General features: G+C 37.6%; 1 protein-coding gene across 2 annotated transcripts in view; it reads left to right on the top strand.

The window, feature by feature from the left end:
* The first annotated feature begins 1,602 nt into the window (after positions 1-1,602).
* SYT14 (synaptotagmin 14) overlaps positions 1,603-18,598 on the top strand; it is a 174,788-nt gene continuing 157,792 nt past the window's right edge. For both annotated transcript variants that reach the window (XM_036912437.2, XM_036912436.2), the window contains exons 1-2: positions 1,603-2,003; positions 11,971-12,018. In XM_036912437.2, coding sequence (XP_036768332.1) covers positions 1,991-2,003; positions 11,971-12,018 — 61 coding nt within the window. In that variant the 5' untranslated portion in view covers positions 1,603-1,990. The remainder of the gene's footprint in view (positions 2,004-11,970; positions 12,019-18,598) is intronic.

The following is an 18,598-nucleotide window of genomic DNA, read 5'->3' as shown; positions in this document are numbered from 1 at the left end:
ATCAAACACACAGCATACCTTAGAAATAGAGATATGTAAGAAGCTAAATCTTAATTCCAACTGGCTGCTAAGCAATCTCAGCAGCTATATGAAATGTTGGAAGGTTAAGGAAACCGTATGATATTATCCAAACTTGTTTCATAGAAATTTTCCAACTAATATTTGGAAAATACCATTTTTTGTTTGTTTGTTTTTAATTCTATGTTGATAGGGAGAATTCTGCATTCTCATGTGGGGGAAAATATGATCAGTATGGAGTAGGCTTGGCCTAAGTTTCCAGAAATGACAAATTCGGCACTCAAGTTCACCAAACATACACAAATTGATTTTCTGAGCAAACTGGTGATACTAACTTGGGTTGTGGAAGCTCACATAACTTGGTCATATAAAAAGTAACTTGTGTAATTGGTAATGAAATGATTGTAAAGGTTTTCTGGTTTTCAATATGAAATTCTTAGAAAGGTTGAACAATTGGATTACTCATGCCAGCCAGAAACCACAAACCCTGAACAGTGGTTTCAAGTTCAAATCAATGCCTTGGAGTTGAAGACTGTTGAAGGGAGGTTGCCTGGAAAAAAATGTCTTTGGAAGTATACGTATTTTGCTGGAATGTCATAGATATCTATGTTAAACACACACATACACACACACACGCTTACACAGAGCTGTCCTAAAATATAGACATTTAATATTTTCTGGATAGAAAAGTATTTTCTTGTAGCCAGATTTGAGCACAGTGCCAGGTTTAATATTCACTTTAGTAATGGAAATGTTAACGAATGAATGTCTACTGCACATCAACTGTGACTGAGGGAGAGATTATATAAAAGCAATGAAGGAGCTTCTGCTCTAGATTTACTGTCCAACCTCACTTACATAAGTGCAAAATATTTTCTCCGTTTGTCAGTTCCTAATATAGCTACTTTGCCCGAAGAGTTAGCATGTCCTCCACAAGGAAAAGTCACTAACTCCCTATTTCTCAATGTTTATTTTACTAAATATTTAAAACTCCAAATAAAGTTGAGAGTTGGGTAAATGGTTGAGTGGTTCGAGTACTTCAGGGAAAAATTAAGGGACCAAGTGTTGCTGCGTTCAAGGTTGGCCAGTGACCATGATGCTCATAGGTCTGCAAATGTTGAAAAGCTGCATGTGACATAATCCTCAGGCCCTCTGTCAAAACGTCTGTTTGATCTCTGCTTTTGTGTGGCCTGAAATGTGTGTTTACAATGTGTAGACAAACACCAATTCGTATGTCCAAGGGGCTATCGAAGCTCAGGGTGGTGGCAAGCCTTAGCAGGAGCGAAGCTAAGGGGGAAGTGCTCGTGTATTTGTGAGGGAGGGAGAGAAAGAGAAAGAGAGAGAGGAGCTTCTGTCCTCAGGATCCCTTTCTCCTGTTTGCTCTTTGCCAGCCAGCTGTCTCTCCACCCCACAGCGGAGATGGGAGGCGAGAGTTTGGCTGATTCAGGCAAGAACAGACCTTCCGATTACCGAATCTGACAAGTCACACGGTGCGCATCCCTGAGCCAGTTGCCAACAGAGGAGACCTGTCCATGGTCCTGACCACATCCGTCCCCACGCCCCTCCTTCCCCGAGCTCGGAAGGGGCAGGCTCCCGAGGAGCGGACGGCTCCGCGGCGGTCCCGGCCCCCGGCAGCCCCAGCGGGTCGGCGCCGGCCGCACAGGCCGGGTGCCTCGGCGGTCCCGGCGGCACCTGTTCGGAACCCCGGCGCGGGGCGCGGCGGGGGCGGCGGGGCGGGTGGGGGCGGGGCGGCGTCACGTGCCGGCGGCGGCGGCGGCGGCGGCGCGGGAAGGTTCCACTCCTCCGCCGCCCGCAGGCGCGGAGCTCGGGCCCCGCCTCCACCCCGCCCCGGCCCGCCCGGCCGCGCAGCCAGGCGTTCGCGGGCCGGCCCCGCCCCCTGGCCGGCGGCCCCGGCGCGTCCTCCGCCCACCGCCCCCGCCTTCCAGTTGGTGCGGTCCAGGGCGAGCACATCATGGCGATTGAAGGTAAGTGGAGGCCGGCGGTGTCCGCGAGGAGGGGAACGCCCAGGCGGCGGGCGCTCGCGGGCGCCCGGGAGGCCGCGGCGCGGCTGGGGCGCTCCCCGAGGGCGGGGGCCGGGCTGGGGCGGTGCTGGGGTCCCGGCCGCGTCTCGGAGGCGGGTGGGCGGAGCGGCGCCGCGGGTCTGCCGGCTCGCGCGCGCTCGCTCCTCCCGGCCCGGAGCCAGTCGGCTTCAGCCCGGGGCCCGGCGCGGGGAGCAGCTGCTCCCACTGGCAGGTCCCGTGCCGGGGCCGCCGCCTCCTGCTGGCGACCCTGCAGACCCCGCGGGCCGGGCCGGGGGAGCGAGGGACCGCGGGATGTACCCCCTTCCATGGACCTCGCCCGGCTCACCACCCTCTCCCAATACCCGCCTTCCTACCACTCTGGGAGTCCAGCTCTGCCGTCCCGGTCCTGACCCCTGTCCCGGTCCCTACTCTTGAGCCGACGCAGGGCAGCCCTCTCCGTCCATCCCCTTCTGCTTGCTGTTGTGGGAGACTGGGGAATTTGGGATGAGGCTCATTTCCTCATGTGTTTTTTTCCCTAACACTCAAAAAACGAAGAGAAGCAAATACATCTTTACAATAAACGCACTCTATTGGAGTCCTGCAAATTTATCAGTCCATTAAGGGGCACTGCGCTGACAGTACTCTTATTTTCAAAAAGTAGCTTAATTAGGTTCCCAGATACTGTGGTTGGCGCTAGAGTGTATTTTTCTCTTGTTCCAAAAACATGTTTACTGGAAAGAAGTGTCTATATTTTGCTTCGTTTTTAAGGAAGATTCTATGAAAATTAACATCACATGTCTAGGATATTTATGTGAAAGACTGAGCACCTTCCAGCCTCTGTCTCACTCCTAGCTTAATTCAAACAGTGAAAGTAGTTTGTAGAATTTCTCTGTGTGTATCCATCTGTACAGATGTGCAAGGTAGCTGGCTATACTTGGATTCTCATGAGCTTAAATGTTTTGTGTTCCTCCTCAGTAAAACTTTTCAAAGCACTTCCCATCTTGGGGACCAGTCTTTAGTAGCATACATCTTTGGGGGTTCCTTTTGTATAATCTTTCTGCCTCCAAAATTACTTCAGCTGTATGTTGACATATACCTTATTTAAGAGATTGGTAATTGATTATATGTAAAACACACATTCTCACAGTTTTAGATATCCACTTTAGTTAAAATGATGGAAAGCAATGGGAATAAGACCTACCAATAATGTTTGACATTCCTGTTATCCAGAGGGGTACTTTTTCAAACACATTTCCTTACTATACGTTTTACTAGAGTTTAAAAACCAAGAAACCAAATCCACTGATTTGCGTTCTGTATGTTTTTTCCACAACCAGTGTGTGGTAGAATTTCTTAACGATGTGGAAACAGGTTTATGCAAAAGGTGAGGAAGAATTTGCCAAAAATAGCATCTCAATCTGATCCTATAATTTACAATGTCTTAAAATATTTTCCAGTTTTACCTCTTTTTTTGTCTTTCCTTTCTTCCCTCCTGGCAGTTAACTGTGACTGATTCGTTTTCCATTGTCAGTTGATGGCATTTTGCTCTGTCTACTGCTACTCTTTTATGTTGAAAGAAAAATATTTTTAAAATTATTATATTCTACAGAGTCTTCTGTGGTTGAGATGCTTTCATAAATATGTTTCTACTTAAGCATTTGCTTAAAGCTTCATAATATAAAGATCAGGAATTACGAATTATGTCTTTTCTAGTTTGGCAAAGAAAGAAACTAAAGTTAATGTTAGCATTTCAAATAAAGATGTCAGGTCAGGTTAGTCTAGCTGGGCAGTTTATCAAAACTAAATCAGATTATTTATGCACACCATCCCCGTGCTGTGTTATGAAGTAAAATGAGCTTTGGATGAGGCCTTTGTACTAGGGACATCTTAGTATTTTAGGGACCCAAGGGGCATCTCATCCAACCTTATTCCCAATGAAGTGATTCTCAAAACATGCAGTTGCTTCTTCACCTGTTAATTCAGTACACCTATTGAGCACGAGCTGTGCTTATTCAGTGTTCTGTGCTAGGCTCTATGAGACCGTGAGGATGTCTAAGACGACGTTCCTTCCCTCAGGAGCACAGGCTCTAGTGGAGAAGATGGATATTTAACCATGCCATTACACTCTAGTATGATGGAGACCTTACACCAAGAGATGGATCATCCTTTTTTTGTATAGAAAGTCAATGATGATGAGTTTATTGAACTCACATGCCAGTGAACATTGAACAGTATATGCCAATATGGGACTGTAATTCTTAGAGTTCATAAGGTCTTTGTATTTGATCAAAACTCTGCCATTCAGTGACTTCTATCTATCTACTCGTCCCACTTCTGCTTTCTGGAGCAGTACATTCAAAATCCATTATTAATAAATGAAAAGTACATAGAATTTTCCTAATTTATATTTCCAAGTGGTTGCTAGATATCAAGGATGTCCCACAGAAATCCTAAGTGTTCCGTTTGGGACATTCACATGTCCTAAAGTTGTCATCAAAGTCACCAAACCCAGCCTCCATACTCCCCACTCCATCGAAATTTACCATCTGAGTGGCATTTTAAAATAGCCGGACATCCCAGTTAGAAATCCGGAAATCAACACTGTTCACCCCCCACATCTTGTTGTTCACTAAGGTCTTCGAAGTCTCCGTCTTAAATTAATGTATGACACTTAGTGCTTACAGTTTAGTTTATTCCCTTATCTCTCATTACTTTCCACACTAGTCTTGTTAGCACCAGTCTTAAGGTTCCTTCCAATCCTCTTTCTAAACTTCTGCTAGTTAATCTTTGTAAAATGCAAATCTAAGTTAGTTAAAAACTCAGGATAAAGCTGGTCTTTAATGATTTGGCCTATGCCCTTCCTTCATCCAGTGTATATTCTATCTCTTCCATAGGAATCTCAGAAGACTCCTTGCAAAATATTTTGCTGAAATAAAAATATTCACCTTTATTAATTTACTATATATTAACCTCTCTGGTTAAGTTTTAACTTTTTAATTACTTTTTAATTTTTAAAAATAACACAAGAAGAGTAAATTAAAATCTTGTGTGTGTATGTATATATGTTCATAATGCACCCTATAGTTTACCGCACTTTCATGTTTATTTTTTAAATTGTCACTATTATTCTGAGGTGCTGTTGAACACTTGTGACTCTAAGATTTCCAAGGCAGAATTTGAACTTTAAAAAGCCACGTGAAATACTGACTTAAAAAGCCCAATACACGTGTTGTATTATTAGTCTTAAGGGAGAGCATCATACTCCTTTCCTGCTTTCCATGTTATTATTTGAGAGATAGCATTACAGTGCAATAGGGAATCATAAAATTAGAAAGTCACACCTGTCCACAGTCTGTGGCAGAGTGAGGCAGTTTATTGAACAGTTTATTTTTGGAGCATTTACAGTTCATCTTAATGATATCCCTAAAAGGGATACTTTGATTTTTGGCAGGAATAAAATTTCTAATGTTTCACAGAGATTTAAAACATGTTTGGGTATTAGGTGGATTTGTTTCAGAGGCCTCTGCAAATACTTTTGAATAATGTACAATTTAAGGTTCCTTTTCTAACTCATTAAACAAAAACAGAAAAAAGTAGGGAACACTAGAGAAATTGTTGTATTAAGTAGCATTTTATTTTTTGTTGCTTTAAGTAGCATTAGAGTGGAACAGTATATGCCATTGTAGAAAGAGGGACAACCACATGTTGGCTTATTATACAATTTGTTGAGGACTACTCTTTACATTATTGCTTCCTTTACAATGATGATAAGTCTGTACATAGCACATGTGTAGTAGTATGGTAGATTTTCTTCATGGATTTGATTTCCATTTATCTGACTTCATTCTTTCACCCCAAATCCTAGCCAGTTAAAACCTAATGTGAAAGTGCTTATATAGGGATAATGTGAAATTGAACAAACTACTATAAGTAAAACATTCCAAGTTTTTGAGTAAAATGATTTTATACATATTTTGTATGTATATGTAGTAAAATCTGAATTGAAACCTAACAAACTGGAACGCTTGATTTCCCACTTTTTAGAAAGAGGAAATACAGCACAGCAAGCTGTTACTAGGAATTTATTTAAAAACAAACTTCTGGATCCATATGTATGTTCAGAACAATTTCTTATTTTCACATTTTTAGGGCTGTATTAGAATTGATATTCACGGTAAAATTCTGTGTCATCCAGAGATAGAGGCTTTTAATGAAATATTAAACTATCCTTCAGTATTCTGAATTTACTAATACAGTAATACATATTGGTAGTTTTGAAAAACTGACCTGGTGCAATAGTCAAAACAAAAAGGTGTTCTGTTAACTAGAAGATGTAAGTAAAACACCTTTTTTGAGCACATACTTATTTGAGGTTTTATGGTATTACCTTAATGAGCTTCTAACAGGCCAAAACATAATTAAATTAAAAAACTGAATAAAAGTGGCTCAAAAGTGGGAAAAATGGATTACATTTGTCAACAGTAAGTTTACTTTTATAAGATAAAATTCATACCCTGAAAAAAATATTCATTAAACAGGAAATTATATGTTTCAAAGAGACTGCATTTAGCATGCTTTGTATATTAAAAAGTGCTGTAAGTGTTATGAAAAGAGATATAGTTGGTTATTCTGTGCGCTACTGGGGTGGTGGTGAGTATGTGTCTCAAAATTTACTTTTATTGGGTGGGAGTATTACAGATAAAATCAGTTTGTAAAATTCAGTAGGGAAAGGACTTATTCAGGCTATTTTAACTCTACAGTAATTGCATAGCAACAACCAAAAAAGAAAAGGAATTCCAATTTGGGAGGATAATTCTCAGAGGGTTAGAGGCCTGTAAGTTTTTTTAAGGAAAAATTCTAGAAAGAGGGCAAGTTAAGGATGAGAAAATTAACAATTACTTGGGAATATTTATACAGGACAGTGTTTGAAATTAAATGAGAATTGATATTGTAGAAGAGACAAAAACATTATAGAAGAAAGAGTCTTCTCTGTTTCCAGAGCATAAATCTAAGCTTTCTTGATATTTCTTATTCTACTTGTGAGGAATGTGAAGGGAATTAACATCTGTATGTTGCTCCCTAAGAGCCAGACAGCGTCTATCCATGGTCTTAGTTGTGGACAGCACATGCATAACCCCACTTCTCCCTCTCCTGGTTGTGGCAGACATCTGTGTTAAAGTGGCTTTTTTTCCTTCCTGTGGTGGACTTTGTTTCAGCATCCTTCTCAGTACTGCCCTCCAGCCCCACTCCAGGGGCTCTGTTTAAACCACCATAATTGGTCTAGGAAATGAAAGCTGTTTCCTGGCCTGGGGTTATTACTACCACTTTACAAATGACTGGTCATTTTTATTTTTTCTTACTCCAAGATATTAAGTAACAAACCCAAAGTTTACAAAGATAATACGAGATGATGCTGACTTTAAACTTGAAGTCTGGCTAAATTCAGAAACCATGTTCTTTCCACAGCACTGAGCTTTCAATTAGGCACCAAAATTGGTATCATTCCTCGAATGACTTAATTAGGGACAAAACTAAAAGGTATCTAGAGATTAGTGACTGTGGTCTAAATGGGTTAAGTTGGTTGAGGGGGGAATATTGGCAGCGTTAATGGGAAATATTTTAAGTTTCATGCTTATTATGGGCATTACAGGTGTCTGCTCACGAATTAGCTGTAACAGAGTCAATCAGGTAAAATACTCATTAATTTGAAGGCTATGACTACTTTAATGCATGTGTTTTGGGGACAAATCTTTAGATAAGATGGAATTTAAGATACTTCTAAAGTAGCTTTGTGTTATTTGAGAAAAAGTCAATAGAACCTATAAATTGTAGTGATTTAGACTAATGGTCAAAATAAACATGGTAGAAAAATAAAGTAAATTTTAAAAAGCACTCCTAGATCCATTTTAAAGGAACTAAGTCTTTGGGTTTAATTCCATTTTTGTGTTCTTGGGCCTGTGTTGATGGGAATACAACATCACTACATACTTCATCCTATAGATAAGTGGGAAAGAACACTTTGTAAGTATCCACCTTAAGAAAAATCAGTTCCCAAGCACAGTCTCAATTATCTGTGCATTCATACACAAACACACATGTGCACACATTCACAGCACATGTGTGTGCCCACACACATCCATTTCCTCTGACACACCGTACTTAATGCCAGTAGTAGAGGATTTTGCCAGTTTACATTATGCACCTACATGGGTTTGCCTCAGGGAAAAGATTATAACTTTGACTAAGCTTGTCATTTTCTATCTTTTTCTCATTTCCGTGTTGCTGGGATGATTGTTTCAATAGCAATGCTGGTATTATCTCCAAGAGTAGTTTTGAGAAATTGGCTTACCTAAATTACCATTAAGGGTTAGAAAACAATTTCATAATTTTCCTTCTTTTTAAAAAATTTAAAAAAATCAATTTGTACTTTTTCACTGTATTGTAAACCAGGTGTTTTAATTATTTTATCTGACAGTCAACTATCAACCCTGGGCAACTACAATTCAACCTTTAGTATCTGTTTATTTATCTGTAATGACCTAGACCACTTTATTTCTGAGTTCTAGTCTCTTTTTATATTCTGTCATTCTAATATAGTTCTCAAGTCTTTATTATTGTTATGTCTTTGAATTATGTTTATACAAGAGTTCATTTTGAGGATGATTATTCATTTTAGTTGTATCTCTTTCTGAAGTGATTGACTGATTACTTTAAGCAACTGTTCCCCCAACTTGATTCAGCCACAGTATAGAGGTTCTTTAAAAAATTAAAAATAGAACTAATATATGATCCAATAAGGGTCCTGGGTATGTATCCAAAGGAAATGAAGACAGTTTATCAAAGATGTATCTGCAGTTCTACGCATATTGTAGCATTATTCACAATACCCAAGAAAAGGAAGCAACTTAAGTGTCCATCTGCAGATGAATGTATAAAGATGTGCTTTATATAAATAATGGAATTTTATTCAGTCATGAGAATGGAGATCCTGCCTTTGTGACACTATGGATGGACCTTGAGGGCATCATGCTACGTGGATACATCAAACAGAGATAGACAAATAGTGTATGACCTCATTGATATGTGGAGTCTAAAAAAGCTGAACTCATAAAAACAGAATAGAATAGTGGTTATCAAGGTCTGGGGGTGGGGAATTGGGGAAATACTGTTTAAGAGTAAAACCTTGCCAACATTGATAAATAAGTCCTGGAGGTCTAAAATACAGGCCTAGTGATTACAGACAACAATACTGTATTACAAACTTAGAAGTTGCTAAGAGACTAGATCCCAATCGTTCCCACCACAAAAAAGAAATGATAATTATGAGGGGTGAGAGAGGTGTTAGCTAACACTATGGAGGTAATGATATTGCAGTGTAAGACATATCGAGTCAGCATGTTTTATATCTTGAATTTACACTATGTCAATTATATCTCAAAAATAAATAAGTAAATAATCATTCCCCTGTATATTTGATATACATATTTGGTACATACATACCACCATGTTTACACACTTTAAATATCTGACAATTTTTTATGTCAATTTTACCTCAATAAAGCTGAAATAAAAACAACTAATCATTCCCCTTTTGCATTATAATCTGAAAATCAATAAACTTTTAGAATTACTACCATATCTAAGTCAAGGTTTACCTGCAGTGACTGGCCTTTTGCTTGCAAATTTGATATTTCTTCTGGAAACTTCTGATGTACTTTTAGAGATTAAAAAAAAAAGCATAAAGTTTGTATAAAGTTCATGTATTTTTGATTGAAAAAGTATTTAAACCTTTTGACTCCCAAACGTACACATTAAAACATATATATATTTAACATATAGAATGCATATTTTTTCCCTTACACATTTCCTGGTCTCAGGAAGGATTGGGGACAAAAGGAGTATTGATTTCATTGTCCACTAATATAGTAATGTTTGTTTAATGTTTTGTATTTCTTCTTTTGTGCTTTAAAAAGGAAGTTTTTTTCTTAATTTTACTTTATTGTATGGCATTTATTTATCCCTAACACCTCTTTGCATTTCAGTAATAATAATGATTGCTTTTATTTCTACCTGTACATCAGTGAAATCTCACATGGTTAAGATTTTTGGAACAAGTATCAAGAACAGTAGAGTACAACCTTACTTGCTTTTTCTAGCTGTATGATTTTTTTGCATACTTTGGCAAATTTGATGATTATCAATTGACTGTAATTTTAAATAATAGTAATTATTTGACTTAGCTTTTATTTATGAGGTCCTTTCATTTGTTATAAATAAATTGAATACTTTTGAAAGTGGGAGTTATCTCTCATTGTCATTTTACAGTTCTTTGAGAAAAGTTTTACAATATGATAGTTTTTATTGTTACTGTTAATAGTGAGCTTTGTGAGAACTATGCAGTTATATTTCAGTTAAGAAGTGTGGAATAAAACCTAAACAATTGATATTAAATGTGGGGGAAAGTCTAGTTTTAATTACATATTTAAAAAGCATAGCTTTGTTACATGAATTAAATACATAACTAAGAAACAAGAATTACCTTCTAGAGGATAGGCCTTCATGACCACCTAAGACACATCTCTAAATACCCTATGAAAACATCGGTGATAGTGTCAATATATATGTTAGAGTTATGTTATTGTTATTAACATGTTTCTTTTAATTTTCTTGAAAATCGTTTCTTCCTGTAATTTGGTAAATATTCTGCTTCTAGCCTCTGACTAGTGTCTTCTCAGTTTTAAAGATATGTAGTACAGTGTATAGTTGTAGTTCGTTCTGGCCCTTTAACAAGTGATCTGTGGTTGCTCATTGGTAACATTCCAATTGTAAGGTCTCACTATATTTACACTGAGGTTTGCTGAATAATAATTCTTTTATAATCATAGCTTTAAGTTAGGTGTTTCTTCTTGCTAAGTCTATCCTCCTGATAACCACTAGTGTTGATAATAAAAAGATTTTAGTTTGTAGTGTTGACAATAGTCAAAATATGGCATTATTACAACCAAGTGATAATGTAGCTCTAACCCACTTTGGTGATAGAAATACTGTTTTCTAGTTTTTTAGCTTGCTTCCCAGATGACCTACTTTTTTTAGTGGACATCATGGTTTTTATTTCTCATGGAAGTGCTCTAAAATATTTCTGTTCCTTATATCTTCACTGTTCATAATCTTCTATAATGAACTAAGGTGATTATTTAATATTTTTATTATGCAAAGTTTAAGCATAATTCACAGCATAATTATAAGGTCATTTATCTTTAGAACACCCACAAAATTTTATTTAGCTTATGTTCATTTAAAGTAGTGGCATTATGTTTCAGAGTAAAATACCTATTCTGTAGTAACTAATAAATAATATTACTCTTAGAGTGATTTTTGATAATAGCTATGATACAGTAAGCTGTTGGCTCAATTTGTTTTTATCATCATATTGCTTACAAAATTTATATTATAGATTTATAAGAGTAGGTAGCTGAAAAATGGGGAAAGAATTTCATTTCATTTTGGACAATGTTGCATTTATGTGATAAAATATCAGTAGTGCCCTTACAGGAGTGATCCTTCCATAACTACTTACTTGTCTACATTAAGGCTCAGATACAAAAGTAGGTCCTTCCTTGAAGTGTTCCCTTCTTGATGGTGTGTAGAGGTGCTTAGGAAAGGGTGATATGATTTCTGCTCTTGAGAAGCTTACAATTTAAAAATAACATACTGATGAAACTTCATTCTAAGACTTTATAAGATCTTACTTTACGGGCTAAGGAACATTCTGAATGTCAGGTTATCATGTTCATATAGTTAAGTTTAAAGAGAAGAATTAGGAAACTTTTTTCTGAGGCCATTTTATAGAAACTAATTTAAAACAGTTCTTTGTAGCAGTCAAACTCAGGTTATTTCTTTTTCTGAACTTTCAATAAATTGTTTTTTACAGGTGGAGAAAGAACCTGTGGAGTACATGAACTCATCTGTATTCGAAAAGGTAAGTCAGTGTTCCTCATGGATATTTAATTACAAAATGAATACTTCACAGTATATGTTTAGTTTTAGTAAGATGGCAGATAGTTTGGACTTAAAACATTTAAAATTTAATAAATATTAATATTTGTTATTTGTATCTAGATTTAAGCATCCATAAGGTACATAATGCTTATTAAGTGGTTATGGAGAATTGTTACTGTATATTTGGTTTCAGTGGGCTGATAAAGCCTGGTTTCTAGCATATTGGTTATTAGACATGGTGAAGAGGCCAAGAATGGAGGGTTTGATTGTCGTTCCTTTCAGAGTCTGCAATCTGGGTGCATGCTGATTTCCCCCGGACTTCTATTCTGTTAGTGTACCCCATCAGAGAGATGTGAGGAGTTGGTTGAAATTCACATCAGGAGCATGTCATATCCAAAGACCACAGCATCCTTTGACACCAACCATTGTCTATGCTTCCTTAGAAGGAGCCACCTGACAACTGGGTGGCTCGACAAGGTGGCCCCAGGAGGTAATTCAGTTATTAGCTGGGAGCCATGGCGTCAGGTGTTCTCCAGACTAGGAAGAAGCTAGAGAATCGTGGGGGTCCCCACACTCAGGAGGAGTCTGTGAAATGGTGTGAAGGAGGGGAAGGACGTACCAGGGAGGCCAGGGGAGGAGTTGCTCATACATTTGCTACTCTTTTCCCTTTTGAAACTTGAGGGGCTTTCTTTTTCTTGCAACTCTCCTGAAAGCCGACTTGGCCCTCCTGAGAATTTCACTCCAAGCAGGGTTGAGGCAATGCCAGCATTTGTGATACGTGAGTATTATTGACTTGCCAGGAAATGCCAGCATATTTGCAGTTAAGTCTTCAAGATCTGAAAAGCCTCAGCTTTTTCAGAGTTGAAAAAACGTTTGAATCCCTTTGTAGGTGGCCTGATTTGTAACCATGACTGACATGGTCAGAGTAGCTCATCTCTGTGTCAGGGCCTTATTGCTGTTCATTTTACAGCATTCTCCTTCCTTCATTAAAGTGTAGTTTAACTATATGCCTTTCCTCTGGTCCCACAGAGGAGAACACTGAAGTCAGTTCCCTGAAACTTCAGTTTTTTGGGTTATGATTTTCCTGTTATAATCATTTTTGGTTTGTGCTTCTTATTTAAAATGGGATAGAGAGGGGACAAATCTACTTACTGTTTTCTTAGTAGTCTTCTTAGTAGTCTTCGATAATATTATTAACATAGGTTTACTAAAAATCTTTAAAATAATTTTACGGTCATTACCTTATTCGCCTGAAACTTTATAAACCAGTGTTTTATAGCAAAAGACATTATACAGATCAGTTGGAATCAAAAGCTATTAAAACTGTGGTCAGGTGAAGAGAGTCTCAGGAGAGGAATAGAAACAGCTCGGAAGGAGGGAAATAAAATGTGCAAGAGGGCCTTCTGTGGCGACAGTGGGAACAGAGGCTACACTGGAGAAAACAGTGTAGATGGGGGTCCGTGATCTGAACACACCTGTGGTTACGGCCCTTCTTGCTCTTTGTTGCTCTATTTCTATCCAGTAGTTCTCAGACCAGGCCTTGTGCAGATTTGTCTGTATTAGTCCAGCCTTTTCGCTTCTTTCTGCTTTTCTATAGAATTTTAAGTTTGTGATTCAAAGTTCACAAAAATTGATCACACCGTAGCCATGCTATGGAAAAGGTTCTGAATCTCTGGATCCCCTCAGTGTTCAGCACAGTTCCCATTCTAGTGGATGTACCATAGCATTTGAATATTTTCAATATTAATGCTGGGAGCTAAAATTTTTTATTTTTAAGCTAGACTTTCATAAAGTAGAGTGTGTGAAAGTTAGATAAACAAAAACAATTGTAATTAGTGTCAGTGATCCTGGCAAAATGACATCTCTGACCTTATATTCAACTTCTTCGTACCTGTTTGGCTGGTCCTTCTGTGTCCCCTTTCTTGGTGTCTCTCCTCTGTTAGACCTCTAAATACTGGAATGTACCTTAGTTTGGTCCTGGGCTTACTTCATTTTTCCACCTTTTCTCCCTGTTTGAGTTCATTTAGTTGTGTTTTGAATGCCACACAAGTTTATAAATCCATCTCTGAGCTGTGTTTGAGCTCCCTACCATTCTATCAAACTACCTACTTGACATTTCTATCTGGATGTCTATTAGAATAGCAACATGACATGTCTAAAATGCAAGCCTTGATTTTCTCCCATGAGCCTATACCTTCCTCAGTCTTCCCCACCTCAGCTAATAAATAGCACGGTCAACCTAGCTGCTCAAGTCCTAACTAAGAATCATCCTACATTTCACTCTTTTTCCTATCTTCCACATTTAATTTACTAGCAAGCTCTGTCTTCAAAATATATTGTGAATCCATCCTCTTTTTTCTATCTTGCTGTTATCTTCATAGTCTGGGTCTACATTACTGTATTAGTTTTCTAACTGGTTTTACTACTCTTATCTCCTTATAGTATGCACCAATGATCTTATTAAAAGTAAATCGGGTTTACATATATTAAATGTGTATCAGGTTTTAAATGCATAGCACTTCACAGAGTTTTGATACAAGTTGTTTAGCATTGTCTTTTTTTCCCCCCAAATATAGACTCAAGCCCCCCTTTCTCATTTGCCCCTTTAACTCACGTGAACTTTGAACTTCCTTCCCTGTGCTCATATCTATTCAGTTATTTATTTATTTTTTAACATTTTCAGATTTAGGCTGGGTTTGTCTTTCTGTCAGGACTTTGAGGTCGGCCTTGGGCTCCCGTGCCGTCCGCCTTCTCTCTTCTGTCTGCCAGCAGCATGTCTTCTTGAAACAAAGCCCTTCAGCAGGGTTGGAGTGGGCGGGAGCCCGAGGTACTGTGCCCTGGGGTTGGGTAAGTTTTCTCTTTTTATTTACAATTATTTTGAAGTTTCAGGATTCTCTCTGTTCACATTATTCCGAGAACATGACTTTTATGTAGATTTACTTTTCCCTTTTGTACAGTTGTGGGAGGAAAAATTGGGAGGCATCCATTTTCTAGTGGCTTGTGGAAGTTAGGCAGCTTCCATTTTCTTCAGATATTCAGAAGAGTCTGGTGTTAATTTTAATGTTAATTTAGTCTAATTTCTAAATATTCTTTTTTTGCTTTTCATTCTTTTCTTTCTTCTCTGTCTCTCTCCCTCTGCAACTCCTCCTCCCCCCTCTAGCATTCTTTGAGACTTTGGGGAGAAATTACTACATTATTTTTAAAAGTTTAAAGTCTTGCTTTAAACCTTAAAATCTAAGTTGTTAATGTATGTATTCCCTTTTCTGTTCCATTGATCAGCATTCTGTTCCTTAACAGTACTCACTGTTCTAATTATTAGAGCTTTGTGGTTTTTATTATCTAGTAGGGCAGATTCTCCTTATTTTTCTTCTTCAGTGGTGTCATGGTTATTGCTGGGCCTTTTGGTTTGCCATGTAAATTTAAAAATCAGTTTGTCTAGCTTCTCAAAAAATGCTTTTGAAATTTTAATGGGAATTAGATTGACTCTTCACATCGGTGTGGGGAATATAATACTTTCTATAACGGTCTTGCATATCTTTTGTTAGACTCATGTTTAGATAGCTCATATTTTTTTGTGGCTATTAGAACTGAAATCCAATAATATAAATGAAATTAATTTTTGTATATTGATGTTATATCCAGCCATATTGATGAACTATTGTAATATTTCTGTAGATATTTGGTATTTTCTATGTAGACAGTCATATCGTCTGTGAATAATGACAGTTTCATATACTCCTTCCCAGTTATACTTTAAATTTCTTTGCCAGCTTCTTGGGACACATAAACAAAAATAGTCTTCTTGACCAATGATCATCTTAAAAACAAGGAATAGCAGGTGTTGATGAGGATGTGGAGAAATTGGACCCCTCATGTAGTTCTGGTGGGAATGTAGAATGGTGCAGCTGCTTTAGAAAACAGTGTGACAGTTCTTCAGAAAGTTAAAAATAAAGTTACCGGATGACCCAGCAGTACCACTCTCAGGTATATACCCAAGAGAATTGAAACAGGTTCATACAAAACTTGTACATTAATGTTTATGACATTTTTCATAACAGCCACAAAGTAGAAACAACTCAAATGTCTGTCAGCTAATGAATGGATTAAACAAATGTGATATATCCATACAATGGAGTATTATTCATCCATAAAAGGAATGAAAGATTGATATAAGAGCAACATAGATGATCCTTGAAAATATTATGCTATGTAGAAAGAAACCAGACACAAAAGGCCACATATGATATGATTCCATATATATGAAATGTTCAGAATAGATAAATCCATGGAGACAGAGTAGATGAGTGCTTGCCAGGGATAGGAGGGCAGAATGGGGAGCTACTGCTAATGGGTATGGGGTTTTCTTGAGGGTGATGAAAATATTCTGGAATTAGATAATAGTGATAGTTACACAACTCTGAATATACTAAAAATCAATGAGCTGTCTACTTTAAAATGGTGAATTCTGTGGTTTATGTATTTTATCTCAATTAAAAGAAATAAGGTCTGCTTACATAGTGTAGTTTTGGTGTTGTGGGCTACTCTTTCTATGCAAAAGTTTCCATCATCTGAAATTTGGTTCAATGTTTATTACTTTAGATTTTTTTTTATGTCTTTATGAACCCCTAATTAAAATAATGATGTACTCCTCACAGGTGAATATATATGTTAACATGTGTTATGTCCAATTTATATTAACCTGAAAGATAAGATGGTTTTATGATTTAGGACTCTTCTATGGTCCTATTATAGTATTTTTTTTGTACACTAAATCTGTCTTTATGGCTGAATTTATTTAGCATACACAAATCAGCATATAATATCCCAGTGCAAATGACAATATGTTTAGGAAGTTGTAGAAAAAAATTCTTGTAATAGGTAGAGAATAGGAGATACTGGGGTGAAGAAAAATTTGTTTACTTTAAAAATAAAATGGTTTTACTGAGTCTGTGGAGAAAATGTATATATGTTCAAATTTATTGCCTGCTCTCTTTTTCCTTGACTGGAATAAAATCACTTATTTAAGCCAGTATATTATATATATCTGGTCATATTTGAAAAATAGGGACAGAGATAAACTGTCTAACCTTTTACCCTGTTTGAACCAAAGACTGTCTTGAAGCTAAGTGGTCACCTGTGGTTCTTCATGTCTAGGTGACCTTCACAATATCTTCCCAATTTGATCCTAAATAATAACTTAAACCTCATCAATTAACATCTTAGGGGAAATAGTTATCACCCATCTGAGAGCAAAATCTTATATGATCATTGATATAAGGTTGTGTTTGGTAGTAGTAGGTTTACAAATTATGGGGCTGGATTAGATAATATCTATGTCTGTTTAGTTATGATAGTTCCTTCTAATATAGTTGAGAAGAGAGTATAACCCATAAGGGATGGGGAGAGCTGGAGACAGCAGCCCGGATGATTATAGTTCATAGTGCTGGGAGGGAAAGTGACCTTCGTGCTGCCTCTCCCAGCCTGTGACAGTGCAGGAGCGTTTCTGTACATGTTACTGTTTTTCCTTTGAGCTGGCTGCTGCAGCTGGGTGGATGAATGACAATCCACTTAGGTTTTCATCTCTTGCTGCCTATGCCTTCAGATTCTCCCTTTCAGCTGGATAGACGGGTTTGTTCTCTTTCTCTTCCCCCTTTAGTGCATTTTGGCCTTTTCCCCTTTTTGGTGGTGTTTTTTGGGGGAACTTTAGGTAAGTATCTAAAAATGTGGATGGTAATTTTTTTTTTTTTTTTAGATAATTATTTTTTATTGAAGGGTAGTTGACACACAGTATTACATTACATCAGTTTCAGGTGTACAACATAGTGATTCAACATTTATATACATGAAAACTGTAGGTGCCAGCTATCACCATACCAAGTTGTTACAATATTTTGACTATATTCCTTATGCTATACATTACATCCCGGTTACTTATTTATTTTACAATTGGAAGTGTGTACTTTTTTTTTGTTTGTTTGTTCGTGAGGGCATCTCTCATATTTATTGATCAAATGGTTGTTAACAACAATAAAATTCTGTGTAGGGGAGTCAATGCTCAATGCACAATCATTAATCCACCCCGAGCCTAATTTTAGTCAGTCTCCAATCTTCTGAGGCATAACAAACAAGTTCTTACATGGAGAACAAATTCTTACATAGTGAATAAGTTACATGGTGAACAGTACAAGGGCAGTCATCACAGAAACTTTCGGTTTTGCTCATGCATTATGAACTATAAACAGTCAGTTCAAATATGAATACTCATTTGATTTTTATACTTGATTTATATGTGAATACCACATTTCTCTCTTTATTATTATTACTTTTAATAAAATGCTGAAGTGGTAGGTAGATACAAGATAAAGGTAGAAAACATAGTTTAGTGCTGTAAGAGAGCAAATGTAGATGATCAGGTGTGTGCCTGTAGACTATGTGTTAATCCAAGCTAGACAAGGGCAATAAAACATCCACGTATGCAGAAGATTTCTCTCAGAACAGGGGGGATGAGGTTCTAAGCCTCACCTCTGTTGATCCCCAATTTCTCACCTGATGACCCCCCT

The sequence above is a fragment of the Manis pentadactyla genome, chromosome 9 (assembly GCF_030020395.1).
Source record: "Manis pentadactyla isolate mManPen7 chromosome 9, mManPen7.hap1, whole genome shotgun sequence".
NCBI lineage: Eukaryota > Metazoa > Chordata > Mammalia > Pholidota > Manidae > Manis > Manis pentadactyla.
This window is presented reverse-complemented; position numbering and strand designations above follow the sequence as displayed.